Source organism: Pogona vitticeps, chromosome 3 (assembly GCF_051106095.1).
Source record: "Pogona vitticeps strain Pit_001003342236 chromosome 3, PviZW2.1, whole genome shotgun sequence".
Taxonomy (NCBI): domain Eukaryota; kingdom Metazoa; phylum Chordata; class Lepidosauria; order Squamata; family Agamidae; genus Pogona; species Pogona vitticeps.
In genome coordinates, this window is record NC_135785.1 from 66022665 (window position 1) to 66041034 (window position 18370).

General features: G+C 41.1%; 1 protein-coding gene across 1 annotated transcript; it reads left to right on the top strand.

Annotated features, from left to right (window-relative positions):
* Nucleotides 1–275: 275 nt before the first annotated feature.
* On the top strand, nt 276–16122 carry KCNK18 (potassium two pore domain channel subfamily K member 18). The gene is made up of 3 exons (XM_020779970.3): nt 276–372; nt 914–1057; nt 13908–16122. Exons 1-3 carry the CDS (start codon nt 276–278, stop codon nt 14717–14719), a joined length of 1053 nt encoding a protein of 350 aa, XP_020635629.2. The 3' UTR covers nt 14720–16122.
* Nucleotides 16123–18370: the final 2248 nt, after the last annotated feature.

The window sequence follows — 18370 nt, forward strand, 5'->3', positions numbered from 1 at the left end:
AGACCAAGAGCTCTTTCAAGTATGAAACGGAAATGAAGTATTCCTCTGTTCTTAGGGCAGAAGAGGCTTTGCTAGAGTGACAGGCCATTTTTTCATCCTGTTCTGGAAAGCCTTTTCTGGCTTTGCTGATACAAAGTTTTGAGAAAATGAAAACCAAACCATCTCCTTCCCAATCGCAGAAAAGGATGTACAAGTGCAAGCAAATGTTCTGGGCTATCTTTCCTCATGCCTGCTTCCTCTTTTCCCTAGTGGTCTATGCTCTGCTAGGCGCCCTCATGTTTTCTCACGTCGAAGGCAACAGAGAAAGCAATGAAAGTGCGGCATACAAGAATTTCATGTGGAGCCTTTGGAATCTCTCAAAAGATTTGTCAGGTATGTACGTAGCATTATTAAAGTTGATGGGCAGAATAATTTCCCTGGGTGGATGCCAGTCTTCATTTTTGTTCTGAATGCCTGAATTAGGCACCTGTGGCTCTATCACACATAAGAGATAGAGAACAAGAATTCCTACCTCTAAACCTCAAACCCAGCCCAGCCCACCGCTGAATGCTTGATAAATCAGTCTTTCTCATCTTATGCTTTGTGTCACTGGGCTGGGTCACATAGATATAGCCAGAACACAAAGTATTGTTCTGAGTTACATTGCAGCATCCATGTACAGTAAATTCCCAGTTCCCTACAAATTAAGCAGGAAGGTGTGTGTGTGTGTGTGTGTGTGTGTGTGTGTGTGTGTGTGTGTGTGTGTGTGTGTGTGTGTGTGTGTGTGTGTGTGTGTGTGTGTTGTTTTGAGCTAAGTAACATTTCAATGTTAGTGATGAATTTTATATATGTAAGATGTAATTTTCAACTATTTTCCATAATACTGCTCAATTTTTGTTGGGGTTATTATCACATCTCACTTTCTTATGAACAGAAAATGAGACCTCTAATGAGATATTTAAGGACAGAACACATAAACTGCTCAGCGATATTGACTTTGTGTGGTTTACTAATCCCAAGAAGAAATGGTCCTTCCTGGGCTCTCTCTTTTTCTGCTGCACGGTATTTACTACAGTGGGTAAGTATGATTTTTAAAAATACAGTACAGTATTCAGTTTTATACTTGCTTGGCTGCTTGATCTCATGTGTACATGAAAAATCCCAAAGGGGATCCATGACCTCTTCATGTACCATATTAAGGGTACCCCCAAAGACATCATGTATTTAGAAATCTGGGCCTGCAATGCTATTCATGTATGGGTTACTCCCATTGAATTTCATCGGGCATGTTAATCAAATAATTTATTAAATATATATATCTTTCCGCAAAATGTAATGCTCCAAGCAGGCGATCTTAAATCCAGATAGTACAGGGTTATAATTAAAACATTAAAACGCATTAGTTAAAAGCATCAGTGAAAAATATATCTATTAAAACATGGCAACAAAATATGTAAGGGAACTTTATCCATCAGATTAAATCTAATTCATCAGCAAGACTGCTTGAAAGCCAAAAGGCTGATAGCAAATTTGGAACCAGTCTGCCTTTCCTTGCCAGGGGGTTTCCAGAGTTTAGCAATAGCTTCTGAGAAGGTCTTCTCTTTTACGTCTGTTAAATATGGCTTGAGCAGTGACAGGAGAGAAAGGTGGGACTCTCTCCGGGATTTTAAAGCCCAGAGAGGCTTGCATGAGAGAATGACGTCTTTCATGTTAGGCCTTTACAGGTCATAACCAGCACTCTCATTGTGCCCTAAAACAGACCTGCAGCCCCTGAAACTACTGCAACAATGGAGTCATGTTTTACCTCTATTGCACCCCTACCCCCAGCCTACTGCACTAACTGAAGTTTCCACACATTTTTCAGTGGCAGCATTCGGCACAGTCATGACTCTCAACCAATAATCCACATACCAATTGTGGAACATAGGAGAAGACTAAGTGGGACACTATTTCCTACTATTTTTGTTTTGGAATACTATTGTGACTCCTTATTGCCAATATCTATTGTGCTTCTGTGGAATGGAAAGTCTCCTAGCATAATAAAGCAAGATCACATGCTTTGGTGTTGCCATTGTGCCAAATAGTGATTTCCCTGGAGAAATCCTGCTCTTTATGTATGCAATAGCAACACTTGTGTTAGTGCACAGTCCACTCGGCATTCCCCTTATCTTGCTTCATCAAATGCTTTCCCCCCATAATTCCCTGCTCTTTTTTAGGCCCTGTAAAAGCAAGGTTAATTTTCAGTGTCACTTTGCATAGTATGTGCAGTGTAACTGGTAAGAGCTTCTCAGTCAGATGCTTTCAATTAGTGCTGTTTTTGTTGTTTAGTTGTTAAGTCCTGTCTGAGTCTTCATGACCCCATGGACCAAAGCACACCAGGCCCTCCTATCTTCCACTGCTTCCCAGAGTTTGGTTCAATTCATGTTGGTAGCTTTGATGACACTGTCCAATCATCTCGTCCTCTGTCATCCCCTTCTACTCTTGCCCTCACACTACATCAGGGTCTTTTCCAGGGAGTCTTCTCTTCTCATGAGATGGCCAAAGTACTGGAGCCTCAGCTTCAGGATCTGTCCTTCCAGTAAGCACTCAGGGTTGATTTCCTTCAGAATTGATAGTTTTGTTCTACTTGCAGTCCAGGGGACTCTCAAGAACCTCCTCCAGCACCGCAGTTCAAAAGCATCAATTCTTCAGCGGTCAGCCTTCTTTATGGTCCATCTCTCACTTCCATACATCGCTACTGGAAAAAACCATAGCTTTAAGTATGCGGACCTTTGTCGCCAAGGTGATGTCTCTGCTTTGTAAGATGCTGTCTAGGTTTGTCATCGTTTTCTTCCCAAGAAGCAGGCGTCTTTTAATTTCGTGGCTGCTGTCACTATCTGCAGTGATCATGGAGCCCTAGAAAGAAAAATCTGTCACTGCTTCCATATCTTTCCCCTCTATTTGCCAGGAGGTGATGGGACCAGTGGCCATTATTTTTTTATGTTGAGCTTTTTTTTAATTTTTGGCGCTAACCTCTTTCACACTTATTAATAGGTTCTTTAATTCCTCCTCTCTTTCTGCCATCAGAGGGGTATCATTTGTATATCTGAGATATTTGATATTTCTTCCAGCAATCTCAGTTCTGGCTTGGGATTCATCCAGTCCTGCCTTTCTCATGATGTATTCTGCATATAAGTTAAATATGCAGGGGGACAGTATACAGCCTTGTCATACTCCACTCCCAATTGAACCAATCAGTTGTTCCATATCCAGTTCTGTTACTTCCTGTCCCACATATAGATTTCTCAGGAGATAGATAAGGTGGTCAGGTACTCCCATTCCTTTATGGACTTGCCATAGTTTGCAGTGGTCCACACATTCAAAGGCGTTTGCATAGTCAATGAAGAAGAAGTAGATTTTTTCTGGAACTCTCTGGCTTTCTCCATAATCCAGCGCATGTTAGCAATTTGGTCTCTGGTTCCTCTGCCCCTTTGAAATCCAGTTTCTACTTCTGGGAATTCTCGGTCCACATACTGCTGAAGCCTACCTTGTAGGATTTTGACCATAACCTTGCTAGCATGTGAAATGAGTGGAATTGTACGGTAGTTGGAGCATTCTTTGGCACTGCCCTTCTTTGGGATTGGGATGTAGACTATTCTTTTCCAATCCTCTGGCCACTGCTGAGTTTTCCAAACTTGCTGGCATATGGAGTGTAGCACCTCAACAGCATCATCTTTAAATAGTTCAACTGGAATGCCATCACCTCCATTGGTCTTGTTAGCCATGCTTTCTAAGGCCCACTTGACTTCAGTCTCCAGGATGTCTGGCTGAAGCTCAGCAATCACACTATATGGGTTGTCTGGGATATCCATATCTTTCTGGTATAATTCCTCTGTGTATTCTTGCCAGCTCTTCTTGATGTCTTATGCTTCTGTGAGGTCCCTACCATTTTTGTCCGTTATCATGTCCATCTTTGCACAAAATCTTCCTTTAATATCTTCAATTTTCTTGAACAGATCTCTGGTTTTCCCGTTCTATTCTTTTCCTCTATTTTTTTGCACTGTTCATTTAAGAAGGCCCTCTTGTCTCTCCTTGCTATTCTTTGGAAGTCTGCATTCAATTTTCTGTAACTTTCCCTATCTCCCTTGCATTTTGTTTCCCTTCTCTTCTCTGCTATTTGTAAGGCCTCATTGGAGAGCCACTTTGCTTTCTTACATTTCCTTTTCTTTGGGAATGTTTTTTGTTGCTGCCTCATGTACAAAGTTACGAGCATCCATCCATAGTTCTTCAGGCACTATGCCCACCAAATCTAGTTCCTTAAATCTGTTCTTCACTTCCACTGTGTATTCATAAGGGATTTGATTTAGATTATACGTGACTATCCCAGTGGTTTTTCCTAGTTTCTTCAGTTTAAGCTTGGGTTTTGCTATAAGAAGCTGATGATCAGAGCCACAATCAGCTCCAGGTCTTGTTTTTGCTGACTGTATAGAGCTTCTCCATCTTTGGCTGCAGAGAATATAATCAATCTGATTTCAGTATTGCTCACCTGCTGATGTCCATGTGTAGCCAGGCCGGTAACAACTGAATGGGCCACTGCAATAATTAATGGGTCTCTCCAGGAGGGCAAGGTACCCCTTGCCCTCAAGGAGACACTCATTAGGCCCATCAGGAAGAAACCAAATCTGGCGGCGGATGAAATTGGCAATTATAGGCCCGTCGCCAGTGTGTCCTTCCTCAGCAAAGTGGTTGAGAGGGTGGTGGCAGACCAGCTTCAGGCGCTCTTAGATGAAACCAATGCTCTAGACCCATTTCAGTCGGGCTTCAGGCCGCGCTATGGTACAGAGACGGCACTGGTCGCACTGCTGGATGACCTGTTGAGGGAGGCCGATGGGGGCAATGTGTCCTTGTTGGTCCTCCTCGACATCTCAGCTGCCTTTGATACCGTCGACCACGGTATCCTCCTGGGGAGGCTCTCCGAGTTGGGAGTTGGTGGCCTCGCACTTGCCTGGCTCCGCTCCTTCCTGGAGGACCGCCCCCAGAGAGTGCAGACTGGGGAGAATGTCTCGGCCCCGTGGAATCTCAATTGTGGGGTTCCACAGGGGTCGATCATCTCCCCAATGCTGTTTAACATCTTCATGAGGCCGCTGGGTGGGGTCATCAGAGGGTGTGGGGCATCGTGTCACCAGTACGCTGATGACACACAGCTCTACATCTCTTTTACTCCAACTTCAGTGGATGCCGTCCAGTCCCTTCAGCGCTGCCTGGACACCGTACTGGAATGGATGCAGTCAAATGGATTGAGGCTGAACCCGGACAAGACGGAGGTCTTGAGGGTGGGTGGCCGTCCCGTCAGCGGCATAGGTGACTCCCTTTCTTTTGGAGGGACGACCCTTGCCACAAAGAGTGAGGTCCGCAGCTTGGGGATACATCTGGACCCGGCGCTAACCATGGAAACCCAGGTGGCGTCCGTGGTCCGTTCTGCCTATTTTCATCTACGGCGGATTGCCCAGCTGCGGCCATATCTTGATCGGGGGGCCCTCACTACTCTAGTCCACGCGCTCGTAATCTCGAGACTAGACCATTGTAACGCACTCTACATGGGGCTGCCTTTGAGGCTCTTGCTGAAACTCCAGATGGTCCAGAATGCAGCAGCCAGGCTTATTAGTGGGGTGAGAAAATATCATCACATCTCCCCCACTCTGGCTGCGCTGCACTGGCTACCTATTCGTTTCCGCATTGACTTCAAAGTATTAATGATTACATATAAAGCCCTAAACGGTTTGGGACCTCAATATTTGGCAGATCGCCTCTTCCCACCCAGATCTACCCGAGTCACCCGACATAGCCAGCAGGGACGGCTGAGGGGACTGACGCCGAGGGAGGCCCGGAAGGAGAAAACAAGAAACCGGGCCTTCTCGGCAGTTGCCCCTCAGCTGTGGAACACACTTCCCACTGAAATTCGGCTGGCACCCTCGCTGGGTGTGTTCAAAAACCAACTTAAAACATGGTTATTCAGACAGGCCTTCCCCCCAGTCACCTAAGTTCCTTCCCCTTTTTTCTGGTTCTTAATGTTGCCAACTTGGATAATATTAATTATAATAATTATGTTAGTTATTTTTCTACATTGTTTTAATGTGTTTTAATGTTTGTAAGCCACCCCGAGTAGACGTTGTCTAGAGGGGCGGGGTAGAAATTGAATAAATAAATAAATAAAATAAATAGAGTCGCCTCTTGTGTTGTTAGAAAATTAGAAAATGCCCGTACCTCTACTCAAAAGCAACAACAAAAATTTATCATTTCTGCAGAATTTTTTCAGGAGTTTTTAAACAGATTTTTAGAACAGGAACACTGATATTTTTTTAATGGAACAGACATAGATTTGTGGTGGATGTCTATCACAAGAAGCTTCCAGTCAGAAGCTTTTTGTTAGTACTACATCAGCTCTGAAACATAGCAACGGAAATTCAGCACAAAAGCTTATTTGGAAAAGAAACGCCTTCAAGATTTTTAAAAGACTTCTTAAAGAGAAGCCAATTGAGAAGTGAATTTTTAAAGAGAGGTTTGGACACAATCCCAATATATCCCACATTGATTTGACAACAAGTGCCAGAAAAGGCGATAGAACAAATGTGTATAGAGCAGGTTCCCTCCTCTTATCTCCTTTTTCTCTCTCTGTGTGTGTTTCACTCTATTCTCTCTCCTGCTCTATTGCCTCACCCAGTAGCCTACTAAGGGAAGAGCAATGTGCTAATGCCACAAGTCTGAAATGATTTTTTTGCAGAGGGCTTCTGAAATTAAACCAAGACTACATGTGGTTCTGGGCTACAGGTTGATCACCCCAGCATTACAATCAACTAATGTTTTAGTATAATAGCCCTACCCAAATACAGTGGTGCCCCGTATAGCGAGGTTAATCCGTTCCGGATTAACCTTCGCTATACGAAAACATCGCTGTGCGGGGCAGGGAAACCTATTGGAACGCATTAAACTTAGTTTAATGCGTTCCAATAAGTGTCTAAACTTACCCCCTCCAGCGATGTTTTCGCTCCGGCGGCCATTTTGGAGCCGCCGATCAGCTGATCGGCGGCTCCAAAATGGCCGCCGGATGACCCGAAATGGCCCCTATCAGCGTTTTCGCACCCTCCCCTTGCTTAGGGAGGTCGCGAAAACGCTGCGGGGGGGCATTTCGGGCCATCCGCGGCCATTATAATGGCCGCGGATGGCCCGAAATGCCCCCCCCCCGCAGCGTTTTCGCGCCCTCCCTAAGCAAGGGGAGGGCGCGAAAACGCTGATAGGGGCCATTTCGGGTCATGCGGCGGCCATTTTGGAGCCGCCGATCAGCTGTTCGGCGGCTCCAAAATGGCCGCCGGAGCCCCAATCGTCGCAAAGCGAGTGCGGCGATTGGGGCTGATCCGTATAGCGATCCCCAAAGAGGGATCGCTATACGGATTTTTCGTTAAACGGTGCACTCGTTAAGCGAGGCACCACTGTATAGGCACTTTTCATTTCTTAAGGACACATGTGCAACTCAGATGCAGCACAGACTTTTCAGTACTCATTAGCCCTATTCAGATGCTAGAATAGACACTTCATCAAGATAGTTAGAGGGGACAGCCTAGCCTTGCCCCCATGCCATCATCACTTTATTCATACAATGACAAAAAATGGTATGAGCAGGAGAGGTTCCTACAGCTTTAGGCTCTATATGCAAGAATTCCTTAGAATCATAGAATCATAGAAAGGTGAAATTGGAAAGGGCCTACAAGGCCATCAAGTCCAACCCCCTGTTCAGTGCAGGAATGCAATCAAAGCATCATCGTTGTTTAGTCGTTTAGTCATGTCCGACTCTTCGTGACCCCATGGACCAGAGCACGCCAGGCCCTCCTATCTTCCACTGCTTCCTGTAGTTGTGTCAAATTCATGTTGGTTGCTTCGATGACAATGCCCAACCATCTCATCCTCTGTTGTCCCCTTCCCCTCTTGCCGTCACACTTTCCTAACATCAGGGTCTTTTCCAGGGAGTCTTCTCTTCTCATGAGATGGCCAAAGTACTGGAGCCTCAGTTTCAGGATCTGTCCTTCCAGTGAGCACTCAAAGTTGATTTCCTTTAGAATTGATAGGTTTGTTCTCCTTGCAGTCCAGGGGACTCTCAATCAAAGCATATCTGCTGTAAAATGTGGGCTTTTTTGTGTGTGTAGAATCTCCACATGCATAGGAGCAGCTCTTCAGATACTTTGATCATTGGCCAAAATCCTATTGCTTAGTTATGTCTGCAGAAGGCAAATAATGTAACTTTCAGTGTTTTCTTACTGACAATTAATAAGTCCCCACTGGGATTTTTAAACATGCCAGGATCCCAGCAGGGGCTTGTTAATTGCTAGTGATAAGACACTGACTGTTATGTCATTTGCCTTCCTAACTACAGTACATAATAATATCTTGGCCTTTGAGTGAAGAAAGTGATAAGTGAAAGGATAGGGCAAGCTGACGGAACATTCCCATGCCTATTATTTTCAGTGATCTTAAATCTATGAAAAAATATAAAATATTGAGCCTGAATTAGCCAATAGTAATTGCATTTTTACTGGAATCTTCATACCACTATAAAGTTGGAAGGACCAAAACTACATTTAGCTCAGAGCTTGAAAAAATTGTCCTTTTTTGAGCTTAAATTTCCAGAAGTCCCAATTTGCATGACCAAGGGCCAGGCTGGTTGGAAGACTCTGCAAAGAGCAGATTAATTCAGCAACTTTCCTGGCATTCCTTTAGACCCTCCTTAAAAGCTCTCTTCTATTGTTCATTTCCTGGTCCATTCCTCTTATTCAACCCATAAGTTAGAAAAGCTTGAGACATGGATACATCTGGTATACCCAAGGAAGACGGAGCACTCATGTGCTTCAGGGGAAAGGACTGTCAGTCTGTTTGTGCTGGGCCCTTCGGAAAAGTTAAACATTTCGAAGAAGAAAGACGAGTATGTTCTTCTTCATTGTTGTTAGTAACCTCAGGCAGAATGTGTTACGTTAGTATTTGGGTGGACGGTATTGTTAATGTCTTTTACAAGAACGCAGGGTCGGGACTGAGTCCTTGTGATGGCTATGATTAAGAGATCCAAAGGAAGCAAACAAATCCACTCCCTCCCCCCCCCAAAAAAAAAAGAAAAGAAAAAGGAAAAAGGAAAGAAAGAAATCGCTTTTAGGAATTAACTTTCACTTCCAGGTTTTTTTTTTCCTGATGTCTACACTATTGGACACTGGTTCCAGGTGTGAAAATAAGAATGGGGAGAGAATTAGGAGCTTAAGGGGTCACACAGCCATGTCAGTCAATGGACTATAAAGCTTAGAACGGAATTTCAAGACTGTAGGAAGTTCATAGTAATTATTAGAATGCACGCATCACTTAAAGGCTTATTTTTGGAAGCCTTTGGTTTAGTAATTTGATCACTGATGTACCTAGGGACAAATCTTACTACTAACTGCCTCCCTCACATGTTACAGAGCAGGGCTGTACACTGCCTTCTGCTGCATGAAGCTGGAATGTGTCGTGTCATGACCATGCTGCCAGTACTACCAACAATGCTAGCAAATGATGATTGATTGACTTGATTTTCTTTGTAATTCACACCACTTCCATTCTGCCACCAACACAGGCTTTATATGATACTGTCAGTGGACTGTTGCTGAACTTGACCTAACATTTAAAATATTATTTTCTAAAATGTGACTTTTTGATATGTAGCAAAAGAACATGGCAGACAATCAGGAAGTGTTACTACAAAATAAATATTTCCCAGAGAAAGCATGTTAGATGGAATACATGTGGTGTTTAGGTAAGGTTTGCATAACTTGCTGTGACTAATTGCAAATAATTGATGAGGTGCCAGGATGCATCTCAAGTGTGTAGCCTAGTGTCTGGCCAGGCACATAACTGGATGTTTAGCCAGTTATGTGCTACAATTAAGCAGGGCAAACACAAGTAAGATTCTGCCTATCAAACTGCAAATAAATATAGTGGTGTGCATGCGTGTGTGTTGGGAATCATATCTGTACTTGATGCTATTTGATGGACTAACACAGATCTTCCTGCAACATGCCATATTTGCAGGAACCTAAAGTACTAAGGTCTTGGTGGGTTGCTGCTGAGCAACCTCTATCCTGCTGCCTCTATCCCCTCAGCAACAAACCTCTTCTTTAGAAACTGTCACATAATTTTAAGTTGCTTCCTGTTGCGTCAATGGTCCAGGTAGTCTATTATGGCCCTGAATTATTTGCATACCTTCCTGCTGGTGCCAAGGCTGCTAATCATGAGTAGAGTCGCTGCTGGGCTGCTTTTCATCAATTTGAAAAGGGAAGTGATGGTTTCATCCCTGATCCATTTGCCACTCCTCCCTTTCCTTTACTTCCGCTTCATGTGCAAAAGGCTATTTTGCCATGAAAAATAGGCCTGCTAGGATGCTAAATAAGACTATTTGGAATAGTGGTCTTGCCTACCCAACAAGTTTATATGATTATTCACCTGTTTTCTTTGTAGTTCACATCACACACAACACAGACACACAGACACACACACACATTCTGTTTTGCTTCATGTGCAGAACATTTTTAAAGTTCTTTGTTTCTATAATTTGGCTTGGGGTTTGGATGAACCACACTTTTAGGGACCTCAAGGGAGTTTTTAAATGATAAAGGGTCCTTCTGTGACAAAGCTGATTTCCTTCTGTGTCAGAAAACGTGGTTTTGCAGCAGGTCTGCACCAGTCTGTTCCTGATGCTCCGACGCATGTGGCTGTGGGTGCCTCTTTGAACTCAATGTGAAGGCTACCCCTGGTTTCCCATCAAAACTGGATTGCAGCCAGTGGGAATGGAGGTGCAGGATATTGCCTCCTCCTGCACAGGATTTGACAAATATGCATCCCACAGGATGGGGCTCTGTACTGTGAAGTGTTTCACTTTCCATGTGACATAATCCTACTCAGGAATCCAGTGACTTGGGGGGGAAAGCACTCCCAAAGGTTTTCAGAAGTTCATGAGATTCTCCACAAAATTTGTCTCCCCTGTGACCTCCTTGTGAAATTGTGGAGGGAGAGGGAAAATTTTCTCTCTTTCTCAATCTCTCTCTCCCCACCCTCCTTCTTGGAGAGAAGAGAAGCAGAAATGTTCATATTCATGTCCTGAAGAATATGTGGGGGATTCTGATGATCCAGTGTTTTGGAAAATTGCCTGCCTCAGCTTGGATCTATATTAGTGTCTTGGGAAATAACTGCACTAGCAATAGATGCGGGGGGGGGGGGGAGTGTGTGTTTGCTACGTGCCTTTACAATTCATTTGTTGGGGAAAGAAATTTTTAAATTTTTGGCAGAGCTGGAAGAACTTTCCCAGCATAGGTGCCTCTTCTGAGGAAATTAAGGCTACCAACTTTCAATGATTTGAGGGTTTTTAGTATAACAGCAGCCTTTCTATTTGGAGAACATTTTTTAAAAGATACATCAACACTTTTTTTTTTGGTGGACCGTTGTGCTAAAAAAGGACAGGAAATCATAGATGTGCTCATAAGAAACAAATTTGAAAAGTTTCAAAAGGATGGGTGCAGTAATTTACATGGAAGAGGAGACCTCAAATTTGGGATGATATGGGAAAAATTATATGAAAATAGCATTTATCATCGGCCTGTCTCTGGCAAAGGGCCTTCAAAGTTTCAGAAGGCTAGGTGCAGGGAGTCTAGATGCTTGAAATACAGTTTAAGGATTTTTAAAATGATGCACGATAGGGTGGAATTGAAAATATGTCCATGTCACTGTGACAAAGAGAGAGAAAGATTAAAACAATTAAAGGAAGACACACACACACACACACACACACACACACACACACACACACACACACACACACACACACACACACACACACACACACACACACACACACACACACACACACACACACACACACACAAAAGACTCCCTTCAATTTGAATTGAAAAGCTTTCTCAGTATTTCTCTCTCTCCAATGCCTCTTTCCAATCAACAAACTGCAAGGAAGCTGGAATTGTTTTACTGAAGATGACAAACAGGAGGGGGCCAGGAAAAATGTGCCCTAGGATTAGAAGGTGAAGTTGTCACTCAGTCAGCCCTCCTCTATCCTTTACATCTACACAGAAACAATATTAAAATTACACTCTTTCTGCCTTTCTGAATCCCAAACTTCTGATAAGATTTTTACTCAAGGTCCAGTTTTTGTTCTGTTCATTTTGAAGGAAAGCTTGCTTTTTCTCAAAGGAACCCAGTTCAGGCCTTTTAAATAATTGCTTTGCTTCATCTGGCAAAATCTCTTCCAATCTTTAAGGAGAAAAAGAAATGTATGTTGCAATGGGCAACTTGCAGAAAGGCTTTTCTACAAGTGCACACTGTGTATTTTAATGAAGTAGCCCACACATTACCAAGAGGCAAAGTAAGCTTACATCATATTAGAATTATATCAATCAGAGATAATCAGTGGCCAACCTCTAGTTGGACAAAAGATGACCCTAAAAATTAAGAATTCAGAAATATTTGTACCAAACTAGCTTGAAGAGGTCTAGTAAATTCAATCATACATCTCCATTCTTACCTGCATTGACTCCCGATCAGTTTTTGTGCTCAATTGAAGATGCTGGTTATGATCTATTAATGGTTATCAGAGCATCTCTTTCAGAAAATAGCCACCATTTCACGCACTCCTTTCAATCCAGGTTGCTAAAAGTGGCCATACTTTTAGCTAAAAAGGTGACAACAAGGAATCAGGCCTTCTTGGTGGTAGCTCTCAGTCTGTTGGATAAGCTCCCAAATGAGGTACACAATGCTCCTTCCCCCCTGACATTTAGGAAATCAGTGAAGACAGAACTATAAAAAAGCTGCCTTCAGTAACTTGTGTCCAGATACTATGAATATTAATTTCTAATTTTCTTTTCTTTTCTTCTGCTTTCTTTTTTATTTTAATTTTAGATCTAGATCATTGAACAACCAATTGATATATCACTACTGGGTTGCGTGGAGTTCTGAGTTTTTAATCTGTAAACCACCCAGAGTAGTGTGTCCACTAGAGGGACGGAGAGAGGGAGGGGTAAATAGACAAATAAATAAATAAATAAATAAATAATAAATATCTTCTAATTGTTAATTACAAAACAAAACATGTTACATGTATAATACATTGTTGAGAAAAATATGTACTATAACTAAAATACATCTCTTAGCACTTACAGAGGAATTCCTCTTCTAAAAACGTACTACACATATTTGGTAATTAAAATGTACTTAAGTCTTATGGGTTTCAGTGAATATATACTAGGTATGACTAAGCTTGGATCAAGACCACTGTTTTTAGTTTTCTCATTTTGGAGTTGTGGGGGAAGCAATAATAGAGGCTTAGTAGAAGAGACTATGGGCTTGTCTACACAGCTGAGCTGGAATGGGCTATACCTACCAAATATACATATCTGACTTTTAATACACCTAGTGCTGTTTTTAAAGTGATGCAGCATGTATTTGCTGCTCCAATACACACTTAATTCCCCTCACCATTTTCTCTGCCCCTCCATGGAGGGCTCTCTTAACAATATTGTCAAATTACAAGAGGCAGGCTCACTTTGGTTCATTTCCAGCAATCACACACATTGGGAACAGACCAAACAGAATGATCGTACCCACACCAGAAAAGTAGAAGCACCAGACAGGAACCAGAAAATGTGGGTAGTACTACTCTGGGGCTGGGCTGATTTGCTCTAGCAAATACATCATCTGATCACTATCTTTTGGTGTCAAGCAGCCAGCCTGTCCCTGAAGCAGACCAAATAGAGGGCTAAACCCCCATGTGGTCAGTGTCTGTTTCCAGTGTATAATGAATTCCTTGAAATGCCATGGAAAAACAAACAGCCATGGATCAAATGAAACTTAAATTGTGTTTTGTTTGGTTTCAGGTTATGGCCATAGCTACCCTGTGACAAGGCTTGGAAAATACCTGTGTATGCTATATGCTTTGTTTGGTATACCTCTAATGTTCCTGGTTCTCACTGACATGGGAGACATCCTTGCAGCTATATTGTCTGTATCCTACAATAAAGCCAGATCATTACAGTCAAAATTATTGCACAGGTTTCTTCGTGGTTCCTGTTATAAGAAAAACAGAGAGTCAAAATCAGAATCATCATCTCTTAGGCAAAACAAAATAGTTCTTCATGAACCTTTAAATATTAAAGATGTATTAGGAAGCCATTCTTCCTTCCGAAAAAAGCCTGGGCAGCACCAGAACATTGAAATATTTGAAAGACTTATTGCCAGGGAAAATGAGTTCCTTGCACCTCCAAAACCAACTAGATTTGAACGATGGAGTTCCTGTCCTGAACTGGACACTAGGACAATGATGAACCACATGATCAACGATATTGAGAACATTGGAAAGGAAGTGGAAAAGCTGGATGTGCCTTTTTTGTTGATGACTCTTATAGTCTTTGCATACATCTCCTGTGCTGCCGCAATTCTTCCTCATTGGGAAAAGGATTTAAATTTTGAAGGTGCTTTTTATTTTTGCTTCATCACCCTAACAACCATTGGCTTTGGTGATGTCCAGCTGAAACACCCAAATTTTTTCTTGTTTCTCTCCTTTTATATTGTGGTGGGCATGGAAATAGTCATCATTGCTTTCAAGCTGGGACAAGATAGGCTCCTTTGTTTGTACAAAAAAATTATTTTCTGCGTTGGTCAGAAAAATGCTCAACACAAAATTGTATGAAGAATGCCCATCTAACCAAAAGAGAGGAGAATAACACAGGTTCTGAAATTGTACGCATGGGCAGCTTCTTTAAGTTGAAATGGCTGTTTTGTGTTGTTTTTTTTCAGTAGAAAGTTACAATGACATGGATTTCTTTGTTGTCAGCAGGAATCTGTACAAACTGGTAGTCTAATGTGCACCAAGTCAGATATCAATGGTTTGCAAAAGCTTCTTCCTCTTTAAGGAATCAAACTGAGAGACTATTGGCACAATCTCATATATATCTACCCAGAAGTAAGCTTCATAGACTTATGAGGCTTATTCCAAGATAAATGGGACGGAATTCGAACCTGAGACAGTAATCCCATCTACTTTTCTGTAAGAATAAGCCTGCTAAACTCTGACTTCCTTGACTAAACTCTGACTCACTCCAAACTTACCTCACTAATATGGCAATTCTTTTTTCATCCCTTTTGTGGTTGGTACAGAAACACCAATCATTTGATTCTCTTCTAAGTGGCAATGAGAAGTATTTGTCAAATAACTACATGACAGCAGGTACATGTTTATTTAAACCTTATAAAAACACATAGAGAGTTTAAATAAATATATACCTGTGTACCCGCTACAATGTGATTATTTTGGCTAATTCTTGTCTTGTGTACACACACATGCACATGTGCACACACACACACACACACACACACACACACACACGAACATCAGTTGTTTCTAAGGGAATTGCATATTGAAAATATCATACCAATAGAACTACATGATTTTTTTTTCAAACAAACCAACAAAAACCCAGGGCATTAAAGAAACAATTGACAAGATTTTTAAATGATTAGAATTTTTTGGCAATCTACAATGGTATAGTGGGTAGAATCGTGGCCTAAACCGTGAATGACTTCATTTCTAATCACTGCTTGGCCATGGGAACTCACTGGGAGTGGCAATGCTCAACCACTCCCTGAACAACTCACATTCATTGAAACGCTACGTTGGTTATTAGAAACAACTTGGTGGCACATAAGAACTAACAGCAAAGGCTTCTTTAAAAGTCTGAGAGAAAAATAGGGGTTGAATGCCGGTCTAAAAGACACTGTGAACAGCAAGCAAATCTGTCTAGGAAGGGCATTTCATAGCAACAACAGCAGAGGGGTAAAAGCAGGTCCTTTCTCTAGTTAGCACTTGCTTCAGTTTTAACAAAGATCAGAAAAGATGAAAACAACTGGTTTCAAGTTTTCCTGATCAGATGGATCTTTAGCTCTATGGAAACTAGCAAGCAGGGAGAGAATGGCCAAGAAAGTTCATAGCATTTCCTCCATTCATTCATTCATTCATTCATTCATTCATTCATTTGAATGCCACCTTGTATGCCAACAAGGCCCCTTACAAATTATGAAAAACAACAAATAAAATAATGATAAATGATCATGTTAAACACAATTACACATATCACAGCACAAACAATCACCAAATAGCACATTAAAATACACATATAATAATAATAATAATAATAATAATAATAATAATAATAATAATAATAATAATAATAATAATAATAATAATAATAATAATAATAATAATAATAATAATAATAATAATAATAATAATAATAATAATAATAATAATGCCCAGCACCCAAAATCAAAACTCCTCACTGTCCACTGTTAAAACCTGTCTAAAAAGGATGATATTATGAGCAGTGCTGATAATAATCAGAGTGGGTGATTTTTCCATTCACTGATTGTTACACAGGGTCGAAGGGCCAGCTGACCATCACTCTTAACTACAGGTAGAGAATTGAAACATGGCTGACAGCCAAGCATCCTTTCTCTTTCCAGCCTCCTCTAATTAGAAATACCGCATTTCTACTTATGCTGGCGAAAGAACATATTTCTCATGCGATGAATGAAGTTATACTATTTCACTCGCCACTGCGGATTACAGAAGTCCTAAACAGTAGACAAATTTAAGAGGCTCCAGAGCAGTATGGAAAAGGTGTATTATTCTAACAATTAAGTGAAGCTTGAGGTTCAGTAATGTGTCTATATTTATAGACTCCTCATGGTCTGAGATCGTAATTTAGCTCACATAGCTTATGTGTAAATCTGGCACTGCTTGCTAGAAACATTATTTCACCATATTGTAGTCACAGTTTTTAAACACTTCATGAAGAATAACCTTCCTACTTGCAAGCAAACAAACACCCCTTTCCTATAAAGTTACAAGGCTTTTACTGATTAAAGAAGTTAGGCTTACATTTGCAGTCATTTTGATTTTATTTTGACTAATTTGAGATAATGTTCTCAGCTGTAATTAGCAGGATATTTTTTTAGAGAGATAGGGTTGGTTGTCCAATGTAAGTGCTGACCTGAAACCAAAATCCAAAGTGCTTTAAATTATTATTCCATTGTTTCTAATACTGTAATAACTTGGCTGAATGACCTGGCTTCTAGCCATTTACCTCTTTCATTTATATAGGAAAACATTGCATCCCATGACAGGGATGTTATGGACAGTAAACCAGTGAGACTTACTGATTACCATGGGTACAAAGGGCATTAAAGTTTTAATGCACACATAGGTTGCAGAAGGTTCCGTTTCTCTTTACCTTATCAGAATATACATAACCTACATAAATGAAATAGTTGTGTGTAATTGTCAAAGAATGCCGCCTGCCCCAAATGAAGTTAGGTACTTTATAGGATCTTCTGCTACTGAAGAATTCCTGGCCTCAACTCTGATTTTTAAATCCCAGTCTCAACATCACATGTCCGTTTTTAAATGTGTGTAGTTTAATTGTATCTAATGGATCTTATACTATAGGTAACAGTGTGAGTCCATGCACTTTTTCTCTCCCAGTACAATTATGTGAAAGTTTTTTTAAAAAGTACACACTTTGAGTTGTTATCTTTGGAGCAAACAGCTTGTGTCCAGTATAAATCGCTTGGTTCGAATGAATGTATAACAATGACAAATAATTCTTTGTTGTCCTCTGGGACATGGACCCCCCAGACTAGGGTGGGCCATAAACATATTCATTCATTCATTCATTCATTCATTCATTCATTCATACATACATACATACATACATACATACATACATACATACATACATACATACATACATACATACATACATACATACATACATACATACATACATACATACATACATACATACTCCACCTTTCTCCTTGAAACGACCCATTGAAATATAGTACAGTATTTAAAGTTGAAAACAATGAGTATACAAAAGTGGTTAACATTATTAAAGGATAATATTTAAAACTAAGAACAATCAGTATAAAGAGGGGTCTTACATCAATAAAAGACAACATTAAAGCTAAAAACAACAAGTATACAGATATTTTAAGAATGCCAGTGGGAAATGGAAAACATAAAAATGGAAAACACAAGTGGTACTAAAAATCCAGTCAAAGCAGTAATTGCATCCACTGTTGACCGTGTAAGATGCACACCATCCCCATACCCCTCATGCTCCCAATTTTCCCCCTCATGCTCTCTAGTAGCAGGGAGTAATTTAACCAATTAGAATGGAATCTTTTTTTGGGGAAAAATCCTCCTTAACTTAAAACAACACGGGGTGGGGAAAATATGACAAAATTGAGTTCTGTGGCCCCTAAGGGACACTAGTGGACT